This window comes from Mesoplodon bidens (assembly GCF_964165515.1).
Source record: "Mesoplodon bidens genome assembly, chromosome: 19".
Classification (NCBI taxonomy): domain Eukaryota; kingdom Metazoa; phylum Chordata; class Mammalia; order Artiodactyla; family Ziphiidae; genus Mesoplodon; species Mesoplodon bidens.
Genome location: NC_138179.1, coordinates 13,186,219 through 13,210,041, shown reverse-complemented (window position 1 = coordinate 13,210,041; position 23,823 = coordinate 13,186,219). Strand labels below are relative to the sequence as shown.

The 23,823-nt window shown below is 57.0% G+C and overlaps 1 protein-coding gene across 3 annotated transcripts in view; it reads left to right on the top strand.

Moving 5' to 3' along the window:
• The window catches only part of RAB11FIP4 (RAB11 family interacting protein 4), a gene marked incomplete at its 5' end in the record, with an annotated part of 118,064 nt that extends 94,652 nt beyond the window's left edge, over positions 1-23,412 (top strand). For 2 of the 3 annotated variants that reach the window (XM_081218069.1, XM_081218070.1), the window contains 12 exons: positions 10,084-10,307; positions 12,198-12,392; positions 12,914-13,048; positions 13,346-13,381; positions 14,548-14,647; positions 14,931-15,034; positions 16,129-16,269; positions 18,293-18,374; positions 19,205-19,342; positions 19,433-19,591; positions 20,730-20,873; positions 21,957-23,412. In XM_081218069.1, the coding sequence (XP_081074195.1) occupies positions 10,084-10,307; positions 12,198-12,392; positions 12,914-13,048; positions 13,346-13,381; positions 14,548-14,647; positions 14,931-15,034; positions 16,129-16,269; positions 18,293-18,374; positions 19,205-19,342; positions 19,433-19,591; positions 20,730-20,873; positions 21,957-22,073 (1,575 nt within the window). In that variant the 3' untranslated portion in view covers positions 22,074-23,412. The remainder of the gene's footprint in view (positions 1-10,083; positions 10,308-12,197; positions 12,393-12,913; positions 13,049-13,345; positions 13,382-14,547; positions 14,648-14,930; positions 15,035-16,128; positions 16,270-18,292; positions 18,375-19,204; positions 19,343-19,432; positions 19,592-20,729; positions 20,874-21,956) is intronic. The other variant, XM_081218071.1, reaches the window with a different exon arrangement.
• Positions 23,413-23,823: the final 411 nt, after the last annotated feature.

Here is a 23,823-nt window from a genome sequence, read left to right as displayed (position 1 = left end):
AGGTGATGCTGTGTCCTTCATAATGGAACACATCAGGAGACCAGTGTGTGATTGGTCCTAATTAGCGGTGCCAGGTTTGATCACTGCAGTAAAATGACAGTAGCCTGTTTTCTCCATGGTGGTGGTACTGGGGGTGGGGTCAGGGGGTTGCAGTGATCTGTAGGGTGATTCTTTGGCATTGTGCAAGTATCCAAACGCTCATCAACCTTGGATCTAATGGTTTTATTCTACAGCTGTTGGGTGTCATGTTACATGTGTGTCCTGTCAAGCTTGTGTTCACATCTTCTGACTCCCTTCTAATTATCTTGTGTGCTTTATCATTTACTGAGAGAGATGAGTTAAGTTTTGCTCTGTATATTTTGAAACCACGTTATTAGATGCATAAATGCTTAGGACTGTTACATCTTGTTAAATTGATTTTTATCATTTTTTTAATGTCTATCTCTTGTCTGATATTAATATAGCCCCTCCAACTTCTAGTTGGTGTTTGCGTGGTGTATCTTTTTTCGTTGTTTTTTTTTTTTTTTTTTTTTTTTTTTTTTTTGCGGTACGCGGGCTTCTCACTGTTGTGGCCTCTCCCGTTGGGGAGCACAGGCTCCAGACGCGCAGACTCAGCGGCCATGGCTCACGGGCACAGCCGCTCCGCAGCATGCGGGATCTTCCCGGACCGGGGCACGAACCCACGTCCCCTGCATCAGCAGGCGGACTCTCAACCACTTGCGCCACCAGGGAAGCCCTCTTTTTTCATTCTTTTACTTCCCACCTATGTGTGTCCTTATGCTTAAATTGTGTCTCTGGTAAATGGCGTGTAGTTTTTTTTAATCTAGTGTGACAATATTTCTCTTTTAATAGGATGGTTTATTCAATTTTCATTTAATGAATTACTGATATGGTTGAGCTCTTTATTATGCGTCTTTTTGTTTTTTCCAATCTGATCTTTGATTCTCCTTTTCTCCCTTTTCCTGAATCCTTTTGGATGACTTAAGTATTCTCCTCTTCCATTTTCTTCTCCATTAGATTTTTAGCAACACATTTTTATTTTTATTTTTTAACTGATACCTTTTGACGTGCTCAAATGTGTTATTGGAACAGAAGTGGGGATAGAGGGCTCAGAGTGTCTCCTGGGTGGGGCTATGGCCCCGGTGTGAGCAGCATTTCCAGTGGGGTCCAGGGTCTGACCCGTTGCCTAATGGGCTTGGAAAGCAGATCTTGTTGGCCCTTCCCACACCCCTGGGACTCGAGTGCCACTTAGGCCCGCAGGTTGTCCCTCCTTGGACGCACAGAGCCAAAACTCCAGCTGATTCATTCTCAGTGAGCATTGCACTCCGGCAGCGAGCTCGGGCAGCCCTCCTCTCATTGTCAGCAGGCCCCTGGGAAGCTCCTCCTGATCCGAAGGGTGGTGGGTGAACTTGGACCCCGGGGAGCTGGTTAGAAGGTCTGAATGGACATGGAGTGGTCTCCAGCTCTGGTGCCAGTTCAGCGAGACCCCACAGCCTTTAGGGCAGACTGGACATTCAGGTCAGCCGGACAGAAGACCCCTGGCCAGTGCCTGGGTGGTCGCTGCCAGGATCTGCCTCAGAATCTCGCCCCAACCCTTAAGACTTCCAGCCCCTCTGTTCTGCTGCCCTGCAGGGGATTCGCCCACCTCTGGCCTTCGTTTGGCTGCCAGGGGTCGATCCAGCATCCCTCATTTCTACAGTTTTTCTGGGAGCTACGTCATGCCCTCTTTTCCCTTGCACTCCTGGGGCGCCACCTTAGCAGCAGCGTGTGTGCTACGGGGAGGGTGTGGAGATCAGGCAGAGAGACAGTTGAGGAGTTGCAGTTAAAACACTGAAAAAAGACAGTGTGGGCTTCCACGCCCCTTCCACACCCCTTCCGTCGTTGTGGTGGTGGTGGTGGTGGTGGTGGTGGTGTGTGCAACAGCAGACAGACTCATCTGACCACCTTGGCTTTATGTAAATGGGAGTTCTTGAGAAACACGAGCATGACTTTCTCTTCCGTTCATTACCAGCTTGAGGCTCCACAGCTGGTGGAGGCCAGATCCTGGACTGAACCAAGTTTGCCCGAGAGCCTCAGTCTCCCCATCTGCAAAATGGGCTGGTTTAGTACCTCCCTCCAGGGGGTGATGGGAGAATCAAACCCTCTTAGTATTTCCCACTTGAGACTAATAATAAGCTCCTGAGGAAATCCTGTTGTCACTGTTGTCCCCCTCCTGGGATCTGTGGGTCTACTTTATGATAAAAGTAGTGTAGCTGCTGGGGCGTCTACACTGAGATCCAGTCCTGGGTAGGAACCCAGTCAGGGGTGGTCTTCAGCTGCCGGTGGTGCTCTCCCTGAAGTGAGGGTTCAGGAGGTGGATCCTGGAGCCCCTGGCTGGGAGGAGACAGCCTGAAAGCTGCTCTGGGTGCCCCACCCCTGGGAGGGAGCTTAACTAGAGGGGATTCTGCTCTAGCCTTGCGGGGGGCAATCTGTTTGCCTGACCTTGGCCTCCCCATCAGAATGGGAAGTTTGGGCTGCAGAGCTTTGATCTCACAGTGTGAGGTCAGTCCCCAGGGCTGGCTGAGACGGGTGATAACCTCTAATAGTTTGGTGACCTGGTGCTCCCAGGTTTGCCCTTGGCCCTGTTGTGGGCAAGCTGAGGCCTCGTATCTGAGTCAAGGTTGCTTTTGTTCAGAAGGCAAGGCTGAGGCACCAGCCCCTCTATGTGGACCCCTAAATCCCTCTTATTCCCACCCTCACCCCTTGACTGGCGCCCGGGCGACCCTCTGCTGAAAAGTCTCCTATGAGCCACTGATGAGCACCAGCCGCCTGCAGAGCAAGGCCTGGCTTCAGGACGGGAGTTGGGGACAGCCTGCCTTGCTGCTCACCTCTACTGCCACCATCTCTGCTTGATGAGAGCTGCTGAGCCACAGTGGTGTGTAGTGGATCCTGGCCCAGGTAACCCCATCCCCTCCCTGTGCACCTGGGGCATTGGCACCAACAAGTTAGCTCCTTAACCTGAATCGTCTGCTACCTGGGGAAAGATGCAGCGAGACCCTGACCGGGCCTATCACTGTTCCTGGGCTGTTGGCTGGCTGGGAGGGTGGATGAGGGCTTTGACTGCCCACACCCCCAGTCCCCTGAAGCCTGATCAGCCTCGCCAGGCGGCAGGCTGGCCTCTCCCCGTGCCTGGGCTTAGTTTGTGTCCATCCCTCCCCCCATACCTTCCCTGCAGTGGGGTTCCATGTGTGCCCGCTGGTGCCTGGCAGCACGGGAAGCTGGGATGTGCCCGCGCGAGCTGTTTTTACCCAGCCCTGTCCCCATGGAGCTGTTCTTTGGCTCCACATTACTGCCTGGGGAGCAGAACCATTGCCAGGGCTGGGGGTGGAGAGCCGGAGCCGGGGAGCCTCGCGGACTCCCTCGCCCAGGCGGCATCTCATCCTAACGCTTAATAAAGGGTATAATTAATGCACAGAGAGACCTTCCAAGACAGTGGGCAGAAGACAGCCCTGGTGGGGAGAAAAGAGGCACGTGGCCTGTTTGGAGGGCCGGCTTTGCACCACGGGGTGTCTGGCTTCCAGAAGCTGCACCCAGCCTACCTTCACAGCATGTGCCACCGGGGTTGGAGGGATAGGATCCCGGGGGCTGGAGAGAGACCACTAGGCCGGCATGCACCCCTGGCTGTCTTTTCTCAATACAATGAAGATAATAATAGCTCAGGTTTGAGCACTTGCTGCTTAGAATATGTACCAACTCATTTAATGCTAATAGTTAACCCCATTCCATAGATGGGGAAACTGAGGCACTGAAGTTCAGTAAACCTAAGAGCGCAGAGCTGGTAGCGCAGTACAGGTGGACTGACCAGGATTTGAACCGGTCAGTCCACCTGCAGAGCTTTTGCTTCTAACGCCACTCCGCCCCCCGCTCTCTGCCGTGTTTCCAAGCATCCATGAGGTGTGAGGCATTATTATTCTCCAGGGCAATCTTGGCAGGTAGGTATTTCCATCCCTGTTTTTAGATGAGGCTCAGAAATCCAACAGCTGGGTCACAGCCAACCAGCGACCAAGCGGGGATCAGCGCCCAGGCCTCAGGCTTCCGGCGCCGGGCTCTTGCCAGCTGACCATCAGCAGTGCAGCTTGGGCCCAGTTGCTGACCACCTGCCCCGTGCTCCCTGTGACGCTGGCTGTGGGGTTCAGATGTAGAAGTCCTCATGTTTACCCCTTTAGGGGCTTCCCTCTCCCTGAGAATGTGGAAATGAGGTCACCTGGAGTCAGCTGCCAGGAAAATGGGCCAGGTGGGGTAGTGGGAGGACCAAAGGAAGCAGTCGAGTCTGGGCCCTGCTGCACCCCCTCCGAGGGTGTGGCCAGTGGGGCGTTGTTGGCCCCTCTGAGGCCTGGAAGGGCCCCACGGTTACTGATGCTTGGCCTTCTCACCAGCTGTTGAATTCAGCTCGTGCCGACTTGCTACAGAGGAAGACGTGACTTTGGGGCCTGCTGGCGGGTGAAGGCTGCTCCTGAGGCTGGAGAAGGCGGCCCCACAGGCAGGCTTTGTGCCTCCAGGCTCCCACTTCCAGCCCGGGCCGGCGGCATCCAGCCCTAGCCAGAGACATGGGTGGGGGGCTGGAGAACCCTGGTGCCGCAGACCTGCCCTGCCGGAGCGGCTGGCTGGAGCATGTTTGCCCAGCCTTGGGCCTCAGAACTCTCCAGAAACCCTCTTGAGGATGACCTGCCTCCTGGCCTCCTGTCTGTCCGGGATCTCACCAGCTGACTAGCCAGGGACCCATGGGCTGCAGGGGCAGCTCGGCTTCTGCAACACGCAGCCCCGAAGGAGGCCGGATCAGGATTGAATGCTTCCACAGCTGCCAGCTCTTTGGTGCCTGTGAAAATTGTCACGTGTGGTCCTTAGAGTAGCCTCTGAGGTAGGGGTGACCATCCCCATTCTGTAGGTAAGGAGTCAGGAGCTCAGAGATCACTTGCCTAAGGTCACACTGCTTGTGAGTGGCCAGGCCAGCCAGGACTAAAAACCTAGTCTGCCAGGCTCCAGAGCAGCACCGTCACCCAGCCCGGCTCACAGCGGTGTCCTGGGGCCCCTCCAGGTGACCTGGAGTGCGCTGGACATATGCCAGCCACGCCCGTGTGGCCCTGGCAGGACAGGGAGCTCCATGTGCAGGACTGGCTCTGGGTCCTGAGGAACAGAGCCCTGGGGACATGAGTCACCCACAGATGTTGCCTGGAGCTACCTGCTGAGGACACTGTCCCTTCCCTAAAGGCCCCCCCAAAAAATCAGACACCCCCCCCTTTTCTGTGAAATCCCATTACCCCCCACCCCCGATCCTGCCACCCCTCCACAGCAGGCCTAGGATCCGGGACCACCAGGTGTCCTCTGGCGCCCGAGGAGCTCGCTGCCGCCACGGAGGGAGGTGGCCTGGGGCGTGCCGGCAGCTCTCGGGGCTCGGCCGAGAAGTGCCCACGAGCAGGCGGTGCCCCGTGGAGCGATGTCCTCCTCCTCCCCCCACCTTCCCCCAGCTCCATCCCGGGGCTGCCACAGCCCAGTTTCCTGCTGTCGGAATCGGCCTGGGGTTTGTCTGGGAACTCTGGAATCCTGGAGCAACAGGAGAATCTGCCTCACCACGTCCAGGCAGATTACTGTTTAGCTCTTGCACATTGCCCAGAGTTCTTCCTCTTCACGGAAGCACCTGTGACACAGGGGCTCCATGGGGACCCCGACCAGCCCAGGGCCCTGACTGGAGGGTACCTGGGCCTCAGGAAGCCCCTGCTTTCAGGTGCAGCATCTTCCCAGGCCTTCTGGAAACCCCGTGAGGACGGTACTTTTATTATGGATGAGTTATTCCTCTTCCTCTGTAACTTTATCTAAAAAATATAAAAGAAACTGGCTCAGAAGGGTTTCTGATGTGACTTTGGTTCTCCCAGCCAGGGAATGATGGCTCCAGGTGGGATGAGGGGTTGCCTTCCAGCACCTTCCAGCGGCCATCCCTGCTTGCCTCCCTTCCTGAGCTGTCTGGGATCAGAGCAGGCTGTCCCCCAACCTCAGCAGCGCTGCCTCCCCACCCCACCCAGTGCTACACTCAGCCCTTCCCTGGAGGGCCAGGGAGAGTGGAAGCTGGGCTGGGACCCAAGCCCCCAGGAAGGAGCACGGGTGACAGGGCCACTTTTGTCCAGGAACAAAGCCAAACTGGTACCATCCCAGACTAACCAAGGTATACAGTTAGTTACTTTTCTTATAGCTGTCTTTATATTATTTATATGGGGGGTGGGGAAACTACAGATTTTAGTGGGATGTAACGCCGTTGTATAGATAAGTGGAAACTGCATTTAATACACCTAACCTACCAAACATCCTAACTTCGCCTAGAATACCTTAAACAAAATCACCCAGCACAAAGCCTATTTTTAAGTTAAGTGTTGGATAGCTCATGTAATTGATTGAACGCTGTACCAAAAGTGAAAAACAATGGTTGTAAGCATATCAGTGGTTGACCCCCGTGATCGGGTGGCTGGCGGGGAGCTGCGGCCGCCCAGCATCAGGAGAGCGTCAGACCACACATCGCTAGCCCGGGAAAAGAGCAAAATTCCAACTTTGAAGTACAGTTTCTACGGAATGCCTATCACTTTCACTCCATTGTAAAGTCAAAAAAATCGTAGGTCGAGCCATAGCCATCGTAAGTTGGAGGACCGTCTAGAAATGGTTTTGAAGTTGTAGTTAAAATTTCCACTTGCCTTGGGCAACCAGTTGTGGCTTGAATGAAGAGGTTGACGTAGGGAGAGCAGCCGCTGTTTTTTAAGGGAAAAGGCTGGCGTGTCGAGAGCGTGTGCACACGTGTGTAGCAGATGGGGGTGTCGGGGTGGGTGAGGGGCTGGGACTCGGCACGTCTGGAGGCTGGCTCCAGGTCTCAGGTCCCTCTGTAGCTGGGAAGTTCCAGGCAGTCCCCTCCCTCTCCGAGTCTCATCTTCCCTGAGTGTCAGATGGAGAAGATGAATCCTTCATCCTGCCCTGTACACTCCCCGGAGCCCTCCCAGGGCTGCTGTGAGAGCTGAACGGTGTGTGTGGGAGACAGACAGGATGCTTTGTCAAGTGTGAAGGGCCGGACAGGTGTGGACTCTGCTTAGTCAGAGGGTAAAGATATGCCCAGGAGGGGTTGGTCTAGTTGGGAGGGAGGGACCCCTGTGGGGTGTCTGACCCCTCCTGCCGCCCCTGCTGTGGCTGAGACAGGCCACCCAAGACCGCTCTTTGCACCCCCGGCAGGGCCTTGGGCCAGGTGTCAGGAGTTATGGGTATGTCGCCGTGGGACCTCAGGTGAGGGGGTTGGTCCCCACCTGTGTACCATGGGTTGGGTGTTGGGAACAGAGTGCTTGGCAGAAACGTGGCCTCCGTATCTCAGTGTCCAGTGAGGCAGACATGAGTTGGCCAGAAGCCAAGCCAGATGCTTAATCACAGGTGCTGGGCTCCACTTGGCCCCCCGCCTGCCTTCTGGGGGCAGGGTGGGCGGCAGCCTCTTGCGGGCCCCTGCTGACGCGGTTCCAGGGGGAAAGCATGGGCGTTGGTGACTCACAGTCCAGTCCCAGCCCCGCCACTGACTCCCACGCGGCCCCAAGCAAGTCACTTCACCTCCCTACACAGAGGGGGAAGGAGACCCACCTTTCAGGGCTGTGAAGACGAGAAGAAACACCCACTTGCAAAGTGACCAAGCCCCCTTGTGAGCCACAGAGCAGGGACTCCCAGCCAGTGCTGCCTTTCCCCTGCCATGTGTCTGGGAGGGTGAAAAGCTGCAGGTGGAGGAACAGAACACACGCCTTGCTTCTCCACGAGCCCCAGCTCTCCACGGAGGGCCTCTCTCCGGGTGACCACACACTAGCCCGGACCACTCCCTGCTGGGGGCCGGAAGGGGGCGGCATGTGGAAGTCGCAGCATTAGGCAGAGTGCCTGGGCTTCGTAATTAGTAATGTGTTCCTGTGATGCGTCTCTCCTCATGGTCCCCATGGGGTTTGAAAAATCCGTGAAGCGTGGGTTGCATCAGCGATAAATGGAACCAAGCGAGCGGTGGCCAGAGGCAGGTGGGCCCCTCTGCCTACCGGCCGGTGGACTTCCAACAGGTTACTCTCTGAGCCTTGACTTCCTCGTTCGTAAAATAAGGATGGGATATAAAGCAGAAACTAACACACCATTGTAAAGCAATTATACTCCAATAAAGATGTAAAAAAAGGGCCTCCCTGGTGGCGCAGTGGTTGAGAGTCCGCCTGCTGATGCAGGGGATACGGGTTTGTGCCCCGGTCTGGGAGGATCCCAAATGCCGCGGAGCGGCTGGGCCCGTGAGCCATGGCCGCTGAGCCTGCGCGTCCGGAGCCTGTGCTCCGCAACGGGAGAGGCCGCGGCAGTGAGAGGCCCACATACCGCAAAAAAAAAAAAAAGAAAAAAAGAAAAAGATGTAAAAAAAAAAAAAGATGAAGAGTATCCACAATATATGATATGGAGCACAGAATGATTAAATAGTAATGATGTAAGCTGTCCTTGTCAGGGGAATATTTAATGTTATACACAGGGGGGTGTCATGGTGCTGTTAAAAAAAAAAAAAAATAGGGATGGGAATCCCTGTCCTGAAGGGCCATGAAGCCCAAATGGGGTAATATATTATTAACTCCTAGCTCCGTTTCCGGAACTCGGTGGTGGTTCTGTAAATGTTGGTTTCCCTTTCTTTCTACTGGGACAGCTTTGGGCTTGCAGACAAGAGCTCGCTTAGGACACAAGATTTGATAAGGTTGGGAGCTGTGTGGGATTGATTAGTGACACGTAGGTGCAAAGGGCCGCGTGAACACTCCGGGGGAGTTTAATTACACAGCCCCTCGGCCTCCACAGTCAGAGGCTCCTGGCTGCCTGATGCCAGCTTTATTGGTCCATCTGGTGCTCAGCCCGAGTCATGGCACAGGCAGGAGCCAAGCTCATTAAGTGCCATCTATTCTTAGCGCTGGCGTGTGTCTTGGTGGGGACAGACCCCCTGGACAGCTGCACACGTCTGAGCGGGCACAGCCAAGCCGCTCGCTGACCACCTTCCTTGGATGTCCCTGATCCTGTTCTTGTCTGAGATGCCCCGAGGCTTTTCACAGCCCTTGTTACTGTTACTCTTCTTGTGGTCCTGGGGCTGGAGGACGCACCTTTAACGGGGGCCCTGCCAGCCCTAGCTAAGGAGCACGCTGAAGGACCTGGGGAATCGTTGACATCTCCAGTGGGAGCAGGTAGAGGCTGTCACCTCCAAGGTTCCTACCTCCTCAGGGGCAAAGCAGCCCCGAGAAGTGGTCTGTAGAGATCTGCCTCTCGGACTAGGTACACTCTGAATAAAGCCAGAGCTCTTCTCCTGTAAGATGGTTTTAGCAAAAGGTTTGGGCAAATCTTTATGGTGCGCTGACATTGCCGGGCAGGGTGCTAGGCACCGAGGACCAGTCCAAAGCTCAGACTTGGAAGACCTAGAATTCTTGCTCCCCAGCTTGGCTGTGACAGGACCGGGGCAGATCTGAGGCCTAGACTTAACCGCTGAGGTCCTACTGTGACACAGCAATCCCTCTGTAAGGTTCCATCGCCATTCTCAACTTACAGAGGCCAGAACTGAGGTTCAGAGATGCTATTTGACATGCCCAGAACCGTGGGGGGCAGACCCCATGCTGGGCAGTCCCTGTATCACACCGCATCAAACTCTGCTAGGTCGTCAGAGTCATTGTCATTGGGGCTGTGTCTTTTTAATCACTAAGAAGCCTTCTCGGAGTCACTTGGCTTCCTGTGCAGACTTTGTGTTGGGGACCCTGCCAAGCAGCTCAGGTGCCCTGGATGATGCAGCTGGCCTGGCTGTGGCCCTTCTCCATGGAAGGCTGTCCCGGAGGTTCCCACCCCTCACTGGCCTTGCACGAGAGGTCCCCGAGGTGAATCATCTGCCAGGGTCTCACACCCGAGGTTTCAGTGTCTGGGCTGCCCGGCTTCCCCGGGCTTCCTGGCTTCCCCGGGCTTCCCCGGCCCTGCTGGCATCCTTGCGCTCTGAGGAGCAGTGCTGAGCCTCGGGGAGCCAGGCTCACTCGCGCTGCCCCCCTCTGTCTTCCCCAGGGCAGCGAGGTGCCAGACCCCACCTTTGCTGATGGCGAGCTCCTCCCCAGGGAGTCCGGCTTCTTTCCTGTGGATGAGGACGAGGCCATGACGCTGGCCCCGCCCGAGGGCCCCCAGGAGTCGGACATGGACGGCCCCACGGAGAGCACCCGGAGCCTGGCGGTCGGGATTCCCGCCGAGGAGAAGGATGCAGGGCTGGGGGGCCTGTTCCTTCCAGAGGACAAGTGAGTTAAAACTGCCTGGAGCTCCACTTGTTGGGAGAAGGTGATGGTCACGGCCGGAGATTTGGAGAGGGAGGAGAGGGCTTCCGGTATCAGTCTTACCATATGAAATTGTCAATTTTTAATCATGTTCGACCTTCAAGAAAAAGGCAAGTTCATATGTTTCAACCTAGTATATTTCCTCAGTGCAGGGGTTCGCAAACCCAAGGGTCTCTGGGAATCACAGTGTCGAGGAGGGGCCCTTTGGAGCTGTTCATCCGTGTTGCTTCCGGGGGGCGGTCCATCCGCTGCACTGGTGACCAGCCAGCCCAAGGACAGCTGGTCGTATGGCTAATCATCTGCCACCTGATCATTCCGGTTGTTATCTGGGGCCAGTCATGGCCCCAGGAGGCAGCCAGCAGCAGGTGCCGAGAGATTTAGTAAAATTTACAGGAGAAAGAAGTGAGGAATGTGACTAATTCAACCCGAGGTGCTAAGGAGCCCAAGGACAGATAAATAAGTGAATAAATAAAATAAGGTGGAGATACCCAGCGACTTGATCTTCAGCGCCCTGTCATTAACGCTGTGATTCTTAGATGGAAACCAGGGTTCCTCTGGGGCAGTTTTAAAATCACTGTTTCCCACTCTTTGAGTGCACAGGCTTATCAGTAGGTTGGAGAGATCCCAGTTTATGAGTAAGGATACACAGAAACTGCTGCACAACGACTCAAGGGAAGATATGTTTTGGCAGGTGATGAGTTAGTTGCACTTCTTTGTTCTTAGGTTGTAGACAGGGTTCAGCCAGGCACTGACTCTGTCCCAGGCCACACTGGGTCACCCGTGAGAGGCCTGGGGTCTCTGACCTGTGTTCTGTGGCATTAGGCTTCTTTGGACTAGAAATCCGCTCTGTGGACTAGGAGAAGCATCCTGCCTACAGTGTGCTCATTGTTGTTTATTTTTAAACCTCATTCATTGTTGGAGCATAAGCACTTACACAGGACTTGAAAAAGGGAGGAAAAGTGAGAATGAAGGGCAAATAACTTACTTTACTCGTGGTCCCACCACCCAAACCCAGGACCTCTTACCATTTAAATATTTTTATTTCCTGCTTTACCTTCTTCTGTGTAGACCCTTTATATGCTTAGACTTACTATGTCTAAAATTTTATATCTAACTTTTAGTTTAATTTTTAGTTCTAATTTTTAAAACTTCAAAATAATTTTTTTGTTTAGTTTTTTTTTTTTTTTTTTTTCTTTTTCTTTTTGCGGTATGCGGGCCTCTCACTGTTGTGGCCTCTCCCGTTGCGGAGCACAGGCTCCGGATGCGCAGGCCCAACGGCCATGGCTCACGGGCCCAGCCGCTCCGCGGCATATGGGATCCTCCCAGACCGGGGCACGAACCCGTATCCCCTGCATCGGCAGGCGGACTCTCAACCACTGCGCCACCAGGGAGGCCCTGTTTAGTTTTTAGTTTTAATTTTCAGTACGTTCTTCAAAAAAAAAAAAAAAAAAAACTTTCGCTTTTAATTTTTCCACATTACTGCCAGTATTTTTTACAAACCTATCCACAATGATTTGAGGGTCCATAATTTATGTGAACATTTCATTTACTGATATATAGTATAATTTAACAGCTAATTCAGTGTAGCTGTCCATACACCATTAAGGTGTAAGCAGTGTTTGGCTGCTCTAGGGCAGCATCGGTTTGAACATCTCTCGTGCGGAAACCTTTTCTGTGGTGAGGTGTTTCCCTTAGGATAAGGTCCCTAGAGTGCGCTTACCAGGTCAGGAAGTACAGGCTTCATCAGGCTCCTGGTATCTTGGCGCCCGTGGACCTCCTGGAAGGTGTGGCCAGTTTGGGCCCCGCAGGCTGTGGTGGCGCCTCATTCACAGCCGACCCTTGTCTTACACTCAGGTCCCTGGGCCACACTCCTTCCGTGACCACGTCGGACCTCTCCACACACTCCACCACCTCACTCATCAGCAACGAGGAGCAGTTTGAAGACTACGGGGAGGCGGATGACGTGGACTGTGCCCCCAGCAGCCCCTGCCCCGACGACGAGACCAGGACCAACGTCTACTCGGACCTGGGGTCGTCGGTGTCCTCCAGGTGGCCCCTTGGTCTGGAGTGGCATTTGGGGTCCAGGAAAAGTGGCAGAACCAGTCCAGCCTCATCCTAGCGGGGGTTCAGCTGGCGGAGTCGTGAGCTAACTGGGCCCTGCTCCTGTAGTGGGGGGGGGGGCCGGGGGGCGGTGCTGCCTTTGCACCCTGATTGGGGGTCTGGAATTCCTCCTTCCTTCTGTCTTGAGGAAGAAACACAACCAACCTGGAAGGCCGAAGGCTGCAAGTGGCGTATTGATACCTTTCCGCGCAGCTGAGTCATTACTCTGACCTTAGCTCTCAGTTGCCTTCTCTGTGAAATGGGTACAACTCATTGGCTTCCCCTCTTTGAGAGCGCTGGAGGAGGGAGATCTATGGCTGTACTTCCGCTCTCCACCCGGCCCTCCCCCTTCACACACACACACACACACACACGTTTTGGAGAATCTAGTAATAAGCTCGGCAGGACGGGGCAGGGCACCAGACCGGACAGCAGGTCAGAAGGTGATTGCTTTCCCTCTCGTGACCCAGCGCGGGGCAGACCCCTAGGAAGACGCGGCACGCGTACAACAGCGAATTGCTGGATGTTTACTGCTCTCAGTGCTGCAAGAAAATCAACCTGCTCAATGATTTGGAAGCCCGACTGAAAAACCTGAAGGCCAACAGGTGAGGCCCTGGGGCCCAGCATAGGGGCGGGTGGGGTGGGGTGGGGACCAGAGGGGGAAGCAGCGGGGAAGGCGGCTCCGCTCAGTCCTGGCAGGTGATCGGGGGCTGCTTTCTCAGGGCCAAGCTGATGAGTGAGGGCAGGAAAAAGCCTCGCCCGCGCTTTGATCTCTTGCAGCCGGAGCAGAGGAGGGAGTGGGCTAAAGGCCTCTGTTCAACCATCCGCTCCTCTCTCTCCCCCTCTCTCCCCGTCTCTCCCCCTCTCTCCCCCTCTCTCCCCCGACCCCTCTCTGTCTCTAGCCCCAACCGGAAGATCTCTAGCACAGCCTTTGGACGGTAAGGCCTCCCTCAGGGTAGTGCGGGTTGAACGCGGTCCCCTTTCACTGTGCTCCTGCTGCCAGGGTGGCCGACTCTGTGCCAGCAGCCGAGACCCAGCCAGTGCCCTGCGTGCGTCTGCATGTGCAGAGGGGGCCGAGGCGTCCCCGGCGGTGCAGGCAGAGGAAGCTCCGCTTGCGAGGACGTGGGGCCGGCCTCCTCGCCAGCCCCATCCCTCGTCCCTTCTGCCCCTCTGGCAGCGGGCGGCCTCTCCAAGCCCTCCGTTGCCCCCGCCTCAGGCAGGCACACCAGGGGTGCCCTGAGAGACACAGCCGCCCTCACGGCTGCCCGGTGCCTTTCCCTGGGCTCCGGAGCTGGCAGCTCTACCAGCAGAAGCCCTGGGCTTCCCGCTGGCAGAGATGGGGCGTGAGTGTCCCCGCCGGAGCTGGTCCCTCTGCTCCAGGTTAAGTCCTGCACAGCTGACCTCCTGGGCCTGCCAGGGTCCCGCTCCCGCTCTCCTGCAGACTCGCCCCAGTTCCACACCCAGGGCTCTGGGAGCTGCCAGCAAGTGTCCAGGAGCTGGGGTGGGACAGTCCCTTGGCTGAGACCCTGGCTGCTGGCCGGGAGGGGGAAGCGGCTGGGTTCTGCCTCAGGCAAGAGTTACCTGGACAGCAGTGCCCGTTTCCCGTCCCACCCACCGACCCACCGTCCTCCCGTCCTGCAAAGCCTGGGTGGGTCTCCCTCCCCCTGCCCACCACCTGGGTCCCCAGAGATATAGCGGGAGCCGGCTGTGTGGTGTCAGGGGGCCCAGGCCCTCTGCCGGGGCTGTGGTGCCAGGCTGCCTGCACGGGGCGGTTTTCCAGGTGGAAGGGGCCAGGGGTGGGGGGCTCCTCCACCAGCTCTGGTCTGTGGCAGCTGCCGGCTGGAACACCGGTGTGCACAGCGTACTGACGCAGCGGGAAAGGGCTCTGATGGGTTGGCCATGTCTGCCGGGGCTCAGGAGCCCCGCCTGCCGTCCTCAGAGCAGGACGATCTCTTGGGTTCAGAAGTCAGGCCACTCTTCTCCCCCAACTGGCTGAGGGCACCCTCCCTGGGGTCCCGGGTGCTCCCCCCGCCCAAGCCTGAGTCTGGGCCCCAGTCTCCCCAGGGCCCCTGCAGCCAGACACGCCTCCCCCCACCGTGTGCAGGCAGCTCATGCACAGCAGCAACTTCAGCAGCAGCAATGGCAGCACCGAGGACCTGTTCCGGGACAGCATCGACTCCTGTGACAACGACATCACTGAGAAGGTGGGCCTGGGCGGGCCGGCAGGGACGCGACATGGGCATGCCCCCTGGGGTGGGGGAGGGGCTCCTGGCGGCTGTCTGGGGACTTGGGAGACCCTGTCCCTGCCCAGGAGTCGGGGATAGGTGACCCCGATCACACGGGCACATCCACCCCCGGCCCCACCCAGCACGACTCTTCACTCACACAGTCACGCGGGGGTCCTAGCCGTCAGTCCCGCCATCGTTAGGTTCTCAGTCCTGTGGACTTAAAGGTTTCCTCCGCCCCACCCCTGCCCCCCTACGGTAGGTGAGTTTTCTGGAAAAAAAGGTGACAGAGCTGGAGAATGACAGCCTGACCAACGGGGACCTGAAGAGCAAGCTGAAGCAGGAGAACACACAGCTGGTGCACAGGTCAGGCCCGGCCTTGGCTGAGACGCGGGCATGGAGGGTGGTCCGTGTTACTGAGCCCCCAGGAGAAGCTGGGCGGCGTGAGGTGGGGTGGGTAACCTGCAGGTCCTTCTAGCTCTGAGGGTCTGTGATACGTCAGCCCCTGGCTGTGGGCCCTGCCCACGCTGGGTGCCCAGGAGGACAGGTCTTTGGGGACAGGGAGACGGGCAGAGCTTGACCTCGGCCCCCCAGTTCTGCAGCCCCAGCTCGGGTGAAAGGGAGGAATTGGGATCCATTTCCTGTCTCTCTCTGTCCCACAACGATGAGAGCCTGACCTCCCTTCTGGGGGAGAAGCTCTGCAGAGGGAGAGGCTGGTGCGAGTTGGGGGTTCACGCCTGCCACCGGTGGGGAAGGGTCCAGGCATTGCTGCGCCCTCCATCCAGCAGGCCCACTGACCGTGACTCAGTGCGGTGGTGCGTGTATGGTGTAGTCCTCACAGGATGGCATAAAACTTGGTAAACTGATCCCCGTCCAGGGTCTGGTCCTCAACCTTGTAGCGCCCAAAGATGAGTCCTCTTGTACACCCCAGAAGTTCAGCTCCATGGAGGGACTGTTGCCAGTGAAAGGTGCCCCAGACTGATATACCAGCTAGGCCGCCAGTAGTGGGGTTACGATGTCCACAGGGGGGCCTGGCCTTACCCGGCTCTGGCAGGCTCACCACCAGCCAGGATGTGCCTATCTTTGCAGTCAGGGTGCCCAGTGAGCTGAGCTATTGATCAGAGGGGGACCAGCTAGGAAAGAAGGGAGCAAAAAGAGTAGGTGAGGCCTGAGGGCTGTTTGAACCACTGTGGCGAGGCCACCCCTCTGTGCCCGCCCTGGGAGAACCCCTTCAACTGCCAGGGCTGCCCCCTCCCGGCTCGGGCGGCGGATGTGGCTGGCACGCCTCTCCTTAGATGCCGTGGGGTCCCTTGTTCATCTGTCAGCAAAGCTGCCAGCCCACAGTCGGGGTGTCAGGGTCTTGGGGTCCGGGGCTCCCAGTGGTCGCAGCCTGGGTCGGGGGGAGGAGAGTCCGGCCACGAGAGCTTGCCCTGCACTGGAGTCCTTGCCCCTCTCCTCAGGGTGCACGAACTGGAGGAGATGGTGAAGGATCAGGAGACCACGGCCGAGCAGGCCCTGGAGGAGGAGGCTCGGCGCCACCGTGAGGCCTACAGCAAGCTGGAACGGGAGCGCAGCACGGAGATCGAGCTGCTGAACACCAGGTGGGCCCGCCGGATGGCCCAGTGCCCTCCGCCCTCTGATGCGCCCTCACACCCAGCTCTCGCCCTGTGGGCGGGCGCCGTTCCCATTGTATGGATGGGAAAACTGAGCCCCAAGGGGAAGCCTTCTGTAAATCTACTCTTGATACTTGAACACATGGATGTGTTCTCTAGGAAGCAGGTAAAAGAATGTTCCTAGTAGGTACAACTGGAAAAAACGCTTGTCTATCAATAGAAGAATAGGTTAAAAAAAAAAACCCACAGTGGTCTTGCCCTGAGTCCTGTACTGGGTCTGATGTCCAGGCTTGGAGCGCCCCCTGCTGTCAGATTCTTCCCGACCCTGAACACTTGGGCACACTGACCCCAGGCCCCAGGGACCAAGGATAAGCAGGGCTGCTCCTGGGCCTCAGATATGGCTGTTGGAACCTGCGGCAGGCAGAGAGAGGAGGACGGACCTGGGAGTCTGGCTTGGTCACCCGTTAGCTCCATGACGTTGGACATACTCGGTCACTCTCTGGGCCTCAGTATCCATCTGTCAGCCCTCCCTGGAGAGTGACCAGGAAGGCAGGTTGGCTGATGCACGTCAGAACACTGCACACAGGTGAGGGCTCTGATGATGCCAAGGCCCTCCCCCGACACAGGCCAGGGAGGCCCCCTGGGCCCCTGGCAGAGAGGATGGCTGCCCCTGCTCTTCTCAGGCCCCCTGTGGCCCCGGTCTCTGAGCTGAGCCCCCGGAGTCTGACAGGTCCAGCCAGGGTGGAGGGTGGGTTGGGAGGTGGGCTCCCTCCTTGTACCTCACAGCTGGCAGGCAGGTGGTCCCCTGCCTGCTGAGGTCAAGCAGGCCCAAAGGAACTTGGTGAGCCAGACCCCGGTGCAGCTGGGTGAGACCTCCCAACTCCCCGGTGCCTGAGACCAGCTTTGTCCCCTTTATCAACCAGGGCTTCATCTTAAGTTTCCACGGGTGTTCTAGAAGCTGCTGTTTTGCATCTGTTTCTTAATGAGGCAGGTACCTCATTAAGCATCACGTTCTCTGCCTGCTTCTGACAGCCGGCCAGTTGGTTGGCCCGGGAGAGGTGGCTGGGACACAGGTGGTGGAAGAAGACCGTGGGAGTGCGGACCAAGGCCGAGGCCGAGCACTGTCCCCTAACCCATGCCCCTGTCCAACTCCAGGGGACGCTGTTCCCACAGACGCTGCAGGCAGCGCTCCCAGAGTCTGCAGTGTGCTTTGTGCCTCAAGAGAGGTGGCCTTGTCGGGGGTGGGGGTGGGGGGTGGCAGTCTGAATTCCCCTTAGGCCCTGGCCCAGGGGCTTCTCCTGGGGAGCCCAGAGGGCAGTGGGGGCCAGGAAGCCCTCTCTCCACGAAGGAAGGAGGACATGACAGTGGGAAGGAGTGGGAATGCCCTACCAGAAGTGGCCCTGCACTGTCCTGGTGCCACTGGCCAACGGCCCAACTCACCTACCCCTCTTCTCAGGTCACTGAAAACTGACCTGGACAGTCCCTGGTGAACATTAACCCAGAGGAACCACTGCCCATGGGCGTCAGAGGCAGCTGCAGTGAGCACTTGGAGGGCAGAGCCCTGGGGGAGATGCGGGGGAGAAGGTCACCTTCCAGTGGTGAATCCTAACAGGAGGGCCCTGCCCCAGATGCCACAGGAGGACTCTCTCCATTAGCAGAAGAATACCACTGCCTACCCCCTCCCCAACCCCGGCGGGGTTTCAGGCCCTAAGCAGTATGCAGAAAGAACCTTATCTTCTTATTCATTCACAAACAAGTGTTTTCTTTTATCCAAAAATAATAATAACTCAGGGTCTTTACCATTTTGCCTTGGATGACAGGAAGCTCAAAGCCATATTACCATTTGGAACAATTATTCATATTCTCTTTCTCTCTCTCTCTCTCTCTCTCTCTCTCTCTCTCTCTCTCTCTCATTTCTGGTATGTACCCTCCAGGGAGCGGAGAATTGCTGCAAACTCAAATTGTAAGGGAATCTCCATTTTTTACATTCTTGTCCTTCTCCTCTCCCCAGGGTGCAGCAATTAGAGGAAGAAAATACCGAGCTTAGAACGACAGTGACTCGGCTGAAGTCACAAACAGAGAAGCTGGATGAGGTAAGCAGCAGGTCCAGGCATCGCTCAGACTTGGATCTTGAGCCAAATCCACAGAGAGCCTGCTGCGCTGGCCATCGGAGGCCTTTAGTTTCTAGTTTCTGAAATTCTAATAAAATTGCTCTACCTAAAAAAAAAAAAAAAAAAAAGGCATCAAACGTGAATAATCATTCATTTTTCCATATTTCTTATTTTCCAGATTTTCTGTAGTCAATGTCTATTTCCTTGTATTATGGGGGAAAATAAAAAAAAGAAAGAGGTTAGCTTCTGTTTGGGGTCTTACCTTCTTTTTTTTAAATTCTATTTATTTATTTATTTTTGGCCGCATTGGGTCTTTGTTGCCGCGCACGGGCTTTCTGTAGTTGCAGCGAGCAGGGGCTGCTCTTCCTTGTGGTGCGCCAGCTTCTCATTGCGGTGGCCTCTCTTGTGCAGCACGGGCTCTAGGCTCACAGACTTCAGTAGTTGTGGCTCACAGGCTTAGTTGCTCCACGGCATGTGGGATCTTCCCAGACCAGGGCTCGAACCCGTGTCCCCTGCATTGGTAGGCGGATTCTTAACCAATGCGCCACCAGGGAAGTCCAGGGCGTCTTACCTTCTTATTCGGGTCCATCTGGCATCATTGAAGGGCTTCAAAGACCTGAGATTTTTCTAGCTGTGTCTCTAGACTCCTAGGAGATCTGGCCATTTCTTCAATCCGTGCCTCGGAGGGCTCTGTCCAAGGGCTGATCTGATGGCCCATTTGTTGAGGTGGCTGCCCCGGCCCCCAGCAAAGCCCCTGGGGCACAGCGGGCCCCCTGGGAACTCTCCCCCTGCCCCGGTCTCCCCGGCTCCAGGAGCGGCAGCGCATGTCCGACCGGCTGGAGGACACCAGCCTGCGGCTCAAGGATGAGATGGACCTTTACAAGCGCATGATGGACAAGCTGCGGCAGAACCGCCTTGAGTTCCAGAAGGAGCGGGAGGCGACGCAGGAGGTGGGTCCCGGGCCGGCAGGTGCCAGGGCTCCCCCCACTCCCGCATGCCCCGCGCCCCTGTTCCCGCCAACCAGCCTCTTGCCCCCGCAGCTCATCGAGGACTTGCGCAAGGAGTTGGAGCACCTGCAGATGTACAAGCTGGACTGTGAGCGGCCGGGCAGGGGCCGCGGCTCGTCCTCCGGCCTGGGCGAGTTCAATGCCAGGGCCCGAGAGGTGGAGCTGGAGCATGAGGTCAAGCGGCTCAAGCAGGTGGGCCCTGGGAGCCTCTGACCCACGGGATAAGGTGTCCAAGCCCCCTCCGCGTGGGTCTCCTGTGAGGGGCCGAGAGCCGTAGCGCCCCCTTCCCCGACGAAACTGCCTGCTCTTCCCGACACCCTCGTCAGGGCTGCTGGTCCCCGTCTCACAGCTCAGCCAAGGCAGTTGGAAATCCCAGGGGCTCTGCTCAGCATCCGTGAAAAGAAGCAGACACCAGTCTTCTGTCCTGGGCGCATGGGGTGTGGGAGGTGACTCTACCCAGCCACCCAGTAGTGCCTCGCTGCATTGGGTTCTCCCGGGAGCAGACCCCGCGCCCAGGATTCCATTTCAGATGGTTTCCAGAAGCACTCCCATGATTGGAGACCAGTTGGGGGTGGGGGAAGCGGGATCAGGATAGGGCAGTGACCCAGCGAGGGCGTGATGGTGCGGGAAGCCTGCACCCAGGAACTCTGAGTTGACCACCCCCCGACCCCCAGAAGCAGAGGTGCTGGAGGTTCTGCTCCCACAGCAATCCTAAACCCCAGCCCTTCTCAGCCACGAGGGGGCGCCCTAGGCCCCAAGTGTGAGCAGTTAGGAACCTTTAGGCAAAAGCTAGAGTGCATGGCTGGTCACCAGGGTCTGGGCAGGACAGTGCTGGGCCTGCTGTACTCAGGAGCGAGGGTGCCCCTGGAAAGAACTCCCAAGAGCGGGATTCCTGAGCCCGGCTGCAGGAGGAGCCACGGAGATGAGCTGACCTGCCAGCCCAGAGATCCAGAGCATCACTTCTCCTCACCAAGGGCCAGTGTTGGAGAAGGAGCCACTGGGTGGGCGGTGTCCTCACACAGGGCCTTCGGGGCCCCTCTTCTGGCTCACCCACCTCCAGGGAGGAAGGGGTGGCCTGGAGCCATGCCCCTGTCTGGAGACTTGGCTCCCTGAGCAGGGCTGTTAACTCCTCCTCAGACCCCCAGGACCTCCCAGGACCCAACCCTCATCCCCCTCAAGCGTGGCAGACGCCACGTCATCTGTGGGTGCCCTGAACGGGCCATGTCACGTGCCCAAGGGGTGGAGAGGGTGCTGGTGGCAGTCAGGGCACAGTGGATGCGGAGAAGTGGGTTCCGGTGGGAGCTGGTATTGCCTTTGTCCCCCTCCCCAGGAGAATCATAAGCTGCGGGATCAGAATGACGACTTGAACGGGCAGATCTTGAGCCTCAGCCTCTACGAAGCGAAGAACCTCTTTGCCACCCAGACCAAAGCCCAGTCGCTGGCTGCGGAAATAGACACAGCCTCTCGTGATGAGGTAATGTGCCCACCGGCTCTTGCCGTGGAGCCTGGCTCCGCATCTGCGAGTCCTGCCCCATCTCACCTGTCTCGATGACAAGCCTCGGGCTGCCCAGGGCCTGGCCCCTCGACGTCCCCATCTGCAGTGACCCCGAGTGACAGGGTAGAGTGGTGAGGCAAGGAGGCTGCGGGTGGAGTTAAATCCTCTCTGATTTCCTGTACGTGGTGGGAGGAGCATGGGTTTGGGAGCAGAACAGAGTTTTGAGTCTTCGCTCTGCCAGGAACGTGCCGAAATGGCCAGTTGATTTCATCAACTTATAATCCAGGGGAGGCTAGACGACCCCTCCCCCAAGTCAAGAGGGGAAGGACGCTGGCATTTCTTGGGCACCTGCTTGCAGTATGTCTTCACTTAATCTTCTGAGAACTCGAAGGCTCTCTGAACACCTGCCTGTCACAGATCGGGAGATCAGGACACAAGATCACCCAGCTTACGGAGGGAGAGGGACCCAGGTCTCTAGCTGCAAAGCCCACTCTTTCTGCCCCACTGGGGTGTGCTTATGAAAGATCAGGCCTCCGAAATTCCCAGATTAGATTTCAACACGAATCGTGAGTCACTGATCCCTTACCCTGTGCTTGGGACACACAGCTAAGATCTGGCCCCTGGGCCTCAAGGAGCTCCCATGTGAGCCGGGCACCAGCCTCCAGCCTGCGGGCAGAGGCAGCATTTCAGTTACAGCCTAAAGGACACGGCAGGAGTCGACCTGGAGAAGGACAATGGCAGGGCCGGAGGGTGGTGAGAGGGACATTCCAGGCAGAGGAAACAGCTGGCAGTCTTAAGGACTTTGGATGTCACTCCTGATTATAAATGCCTCTGGCCAGTGTTCTCTACCTTTATCAGAAAATCACCCATACCTGGACTCCTCCATGGGCCAGTGATATGAGACTCTCTGGGGGTGTGGCCTGGGCCTCTTCGTATTTAACCCTCCCTGGGTGTGACGCCCTAGACGCGTGCCCTGGCTCCGAGTGCTGAGGCTGGTCTTGGGGCACTGCCCGCACCCCAGCCCCGGCCCGGCCTCTCACCTCTCTTTCTCGTTCCCTTCAGCTCATGGAAGCCCTAAAAGAGCAGGAGGAGATCAACTTCCGGCTGAGGCAGTACATGGACAAGATTATCCTTGCCATCCTGGACCACAATCCCTCCATCCTCGAGATCAAACACTGAGACGAGGGGCTGCAGAGCGGCCTCGGGGCCCCTGGACCCCAGGATTAAGGGCCCGATCCTGCCTGAGGATGCGGCCCAGGCCGGGCTCCCACGCACACTGTAAATGTGTCTCTGGCCACGGTGGTGTAACGTGTACCGGTGTGTATGTGGGGAGGCCATGTGCACAGCAAGGGGTGAGCGTGGGCCGTGGCCGCGGGCGCCATCTGCGCTGTGAGCCGTCCTTGCACTTTGTGGTCCCTTTGCGAGGGGCAGAGGGTCCCCGAGGTGGGCGGGGGCGAGGGCGGCGGTCAGGAGTTACTGTAGTGATGAGAGCTAGAAGCTTGTGTTTCAGATACTGGATAAAATGATTCTACCTCTGGGGACCAGGATTAAAAAGTACTCCAGTGAGACAGGCTCTTCCACCGCATCCCTGTTTCCCCCTGGGAGTGGGAGCAAAATTACGATCTTTTCCAGGAGTTCAAATGCCTCACCAACCTCTTCGGCCACCTTTCAGGCCAGGTGCTTGAGCTCGGAGAGGAAGAAGGAGCGTATGGGGGCAACGTGTAGGGGCCCCTCACGAGCCCCCCCGCCAAGCCGGCAGCCCGTGTGAGGCTTGTGCACAGTGTGTCCCAAGGACTCAGGTTTGTGGAGGAGCTGGAGGGGCGACCTTCATCCTGAGAATTCTTGGCGTTTTGAGAGTTCCCTGCAAACTTCTCCATCCCTGCTCACCTACCTCTCCCTCTCTGTCTTTTTTTGTTTTTTAAGACAGTGAAAAATAAGCAGCGTTCACCTGGGTGTACATGAAGGGTTAAAAGAAAGGGGAAGGAGGCTGGGGACAGTCTCAGGCACGTGTTGGCGTTGGGCAACCAAAGACACGATTTTCGGGCGGGAGCACGCTCAGGTCCCTGTCAGCATCCTTTCCCGTGGATGCCTTTTAAGAGAGGACATGGATGGACCCTTTCGACAGCTCCCTCGGGCTAGAAGTGGGCCTTGCTTACCTGTCCCTGGTGATGGCCTTGGGTTTGGATTTTCAGAATCCAGGCTCTGGGCTTGGCTCAGTTGGGTGGTGAGGGCCCCGTGTTCCAGCCTTTAGAAACACACCTGTACTCGGGTCTCAGCTGCGGGAACAAACGCTGTGCTGGTGGGAGAGACAGTTGTGGAAGTTGCAGGGAAACCTTAGTCTTCCATCCTGGTGACACATGGTGGAAACTCACCCTCTGGATCTTTCATGTGATGTTTTGTTCTAGGTGTCTGGGAGTAGATACGGTACTTTCCTTTGAGTTTTCCAATGTGTCTCAGTTTTGTATGGCTTGTGAATTGTTTCCTTAATCCAAATACATATAAACAATGTATGGTCTTATTTCCCCCCCCCCCGCAGTTTCTTGTTTCCTTCAGCACTTCTAGTGTGAGCAGGAAAGCTTGGGCATCTTGGGGAGGGGTGTATGCAAAGGAGCGAGGGCAGGAGAGGGTGAAGAGGGGACCTAGGGCCTCGAGTGTGTTCCCGCTCACAGAGCAGGGCTATGGCCAGGACTGATCTTCATCCCATTCCAGTCAACGTTTGCTTTTGTTGGATTTCGTGATTTCTTTCTAAGCGTAGGTAGGCATGGGATTTGTTGCCTGCAGCAAATCATGGGGCTGCATTGGTCTGATCCAGGACTTTGGGGCTGCCCACACCAGGAAGATGAGGGCAGGGGTCAGTCTCCTGGGAGTCTCTCAACCCCCGAAGGACACTGGTCTCCTTGGGCCCCCCAGGGGTCTGAGCAGAAGCAGC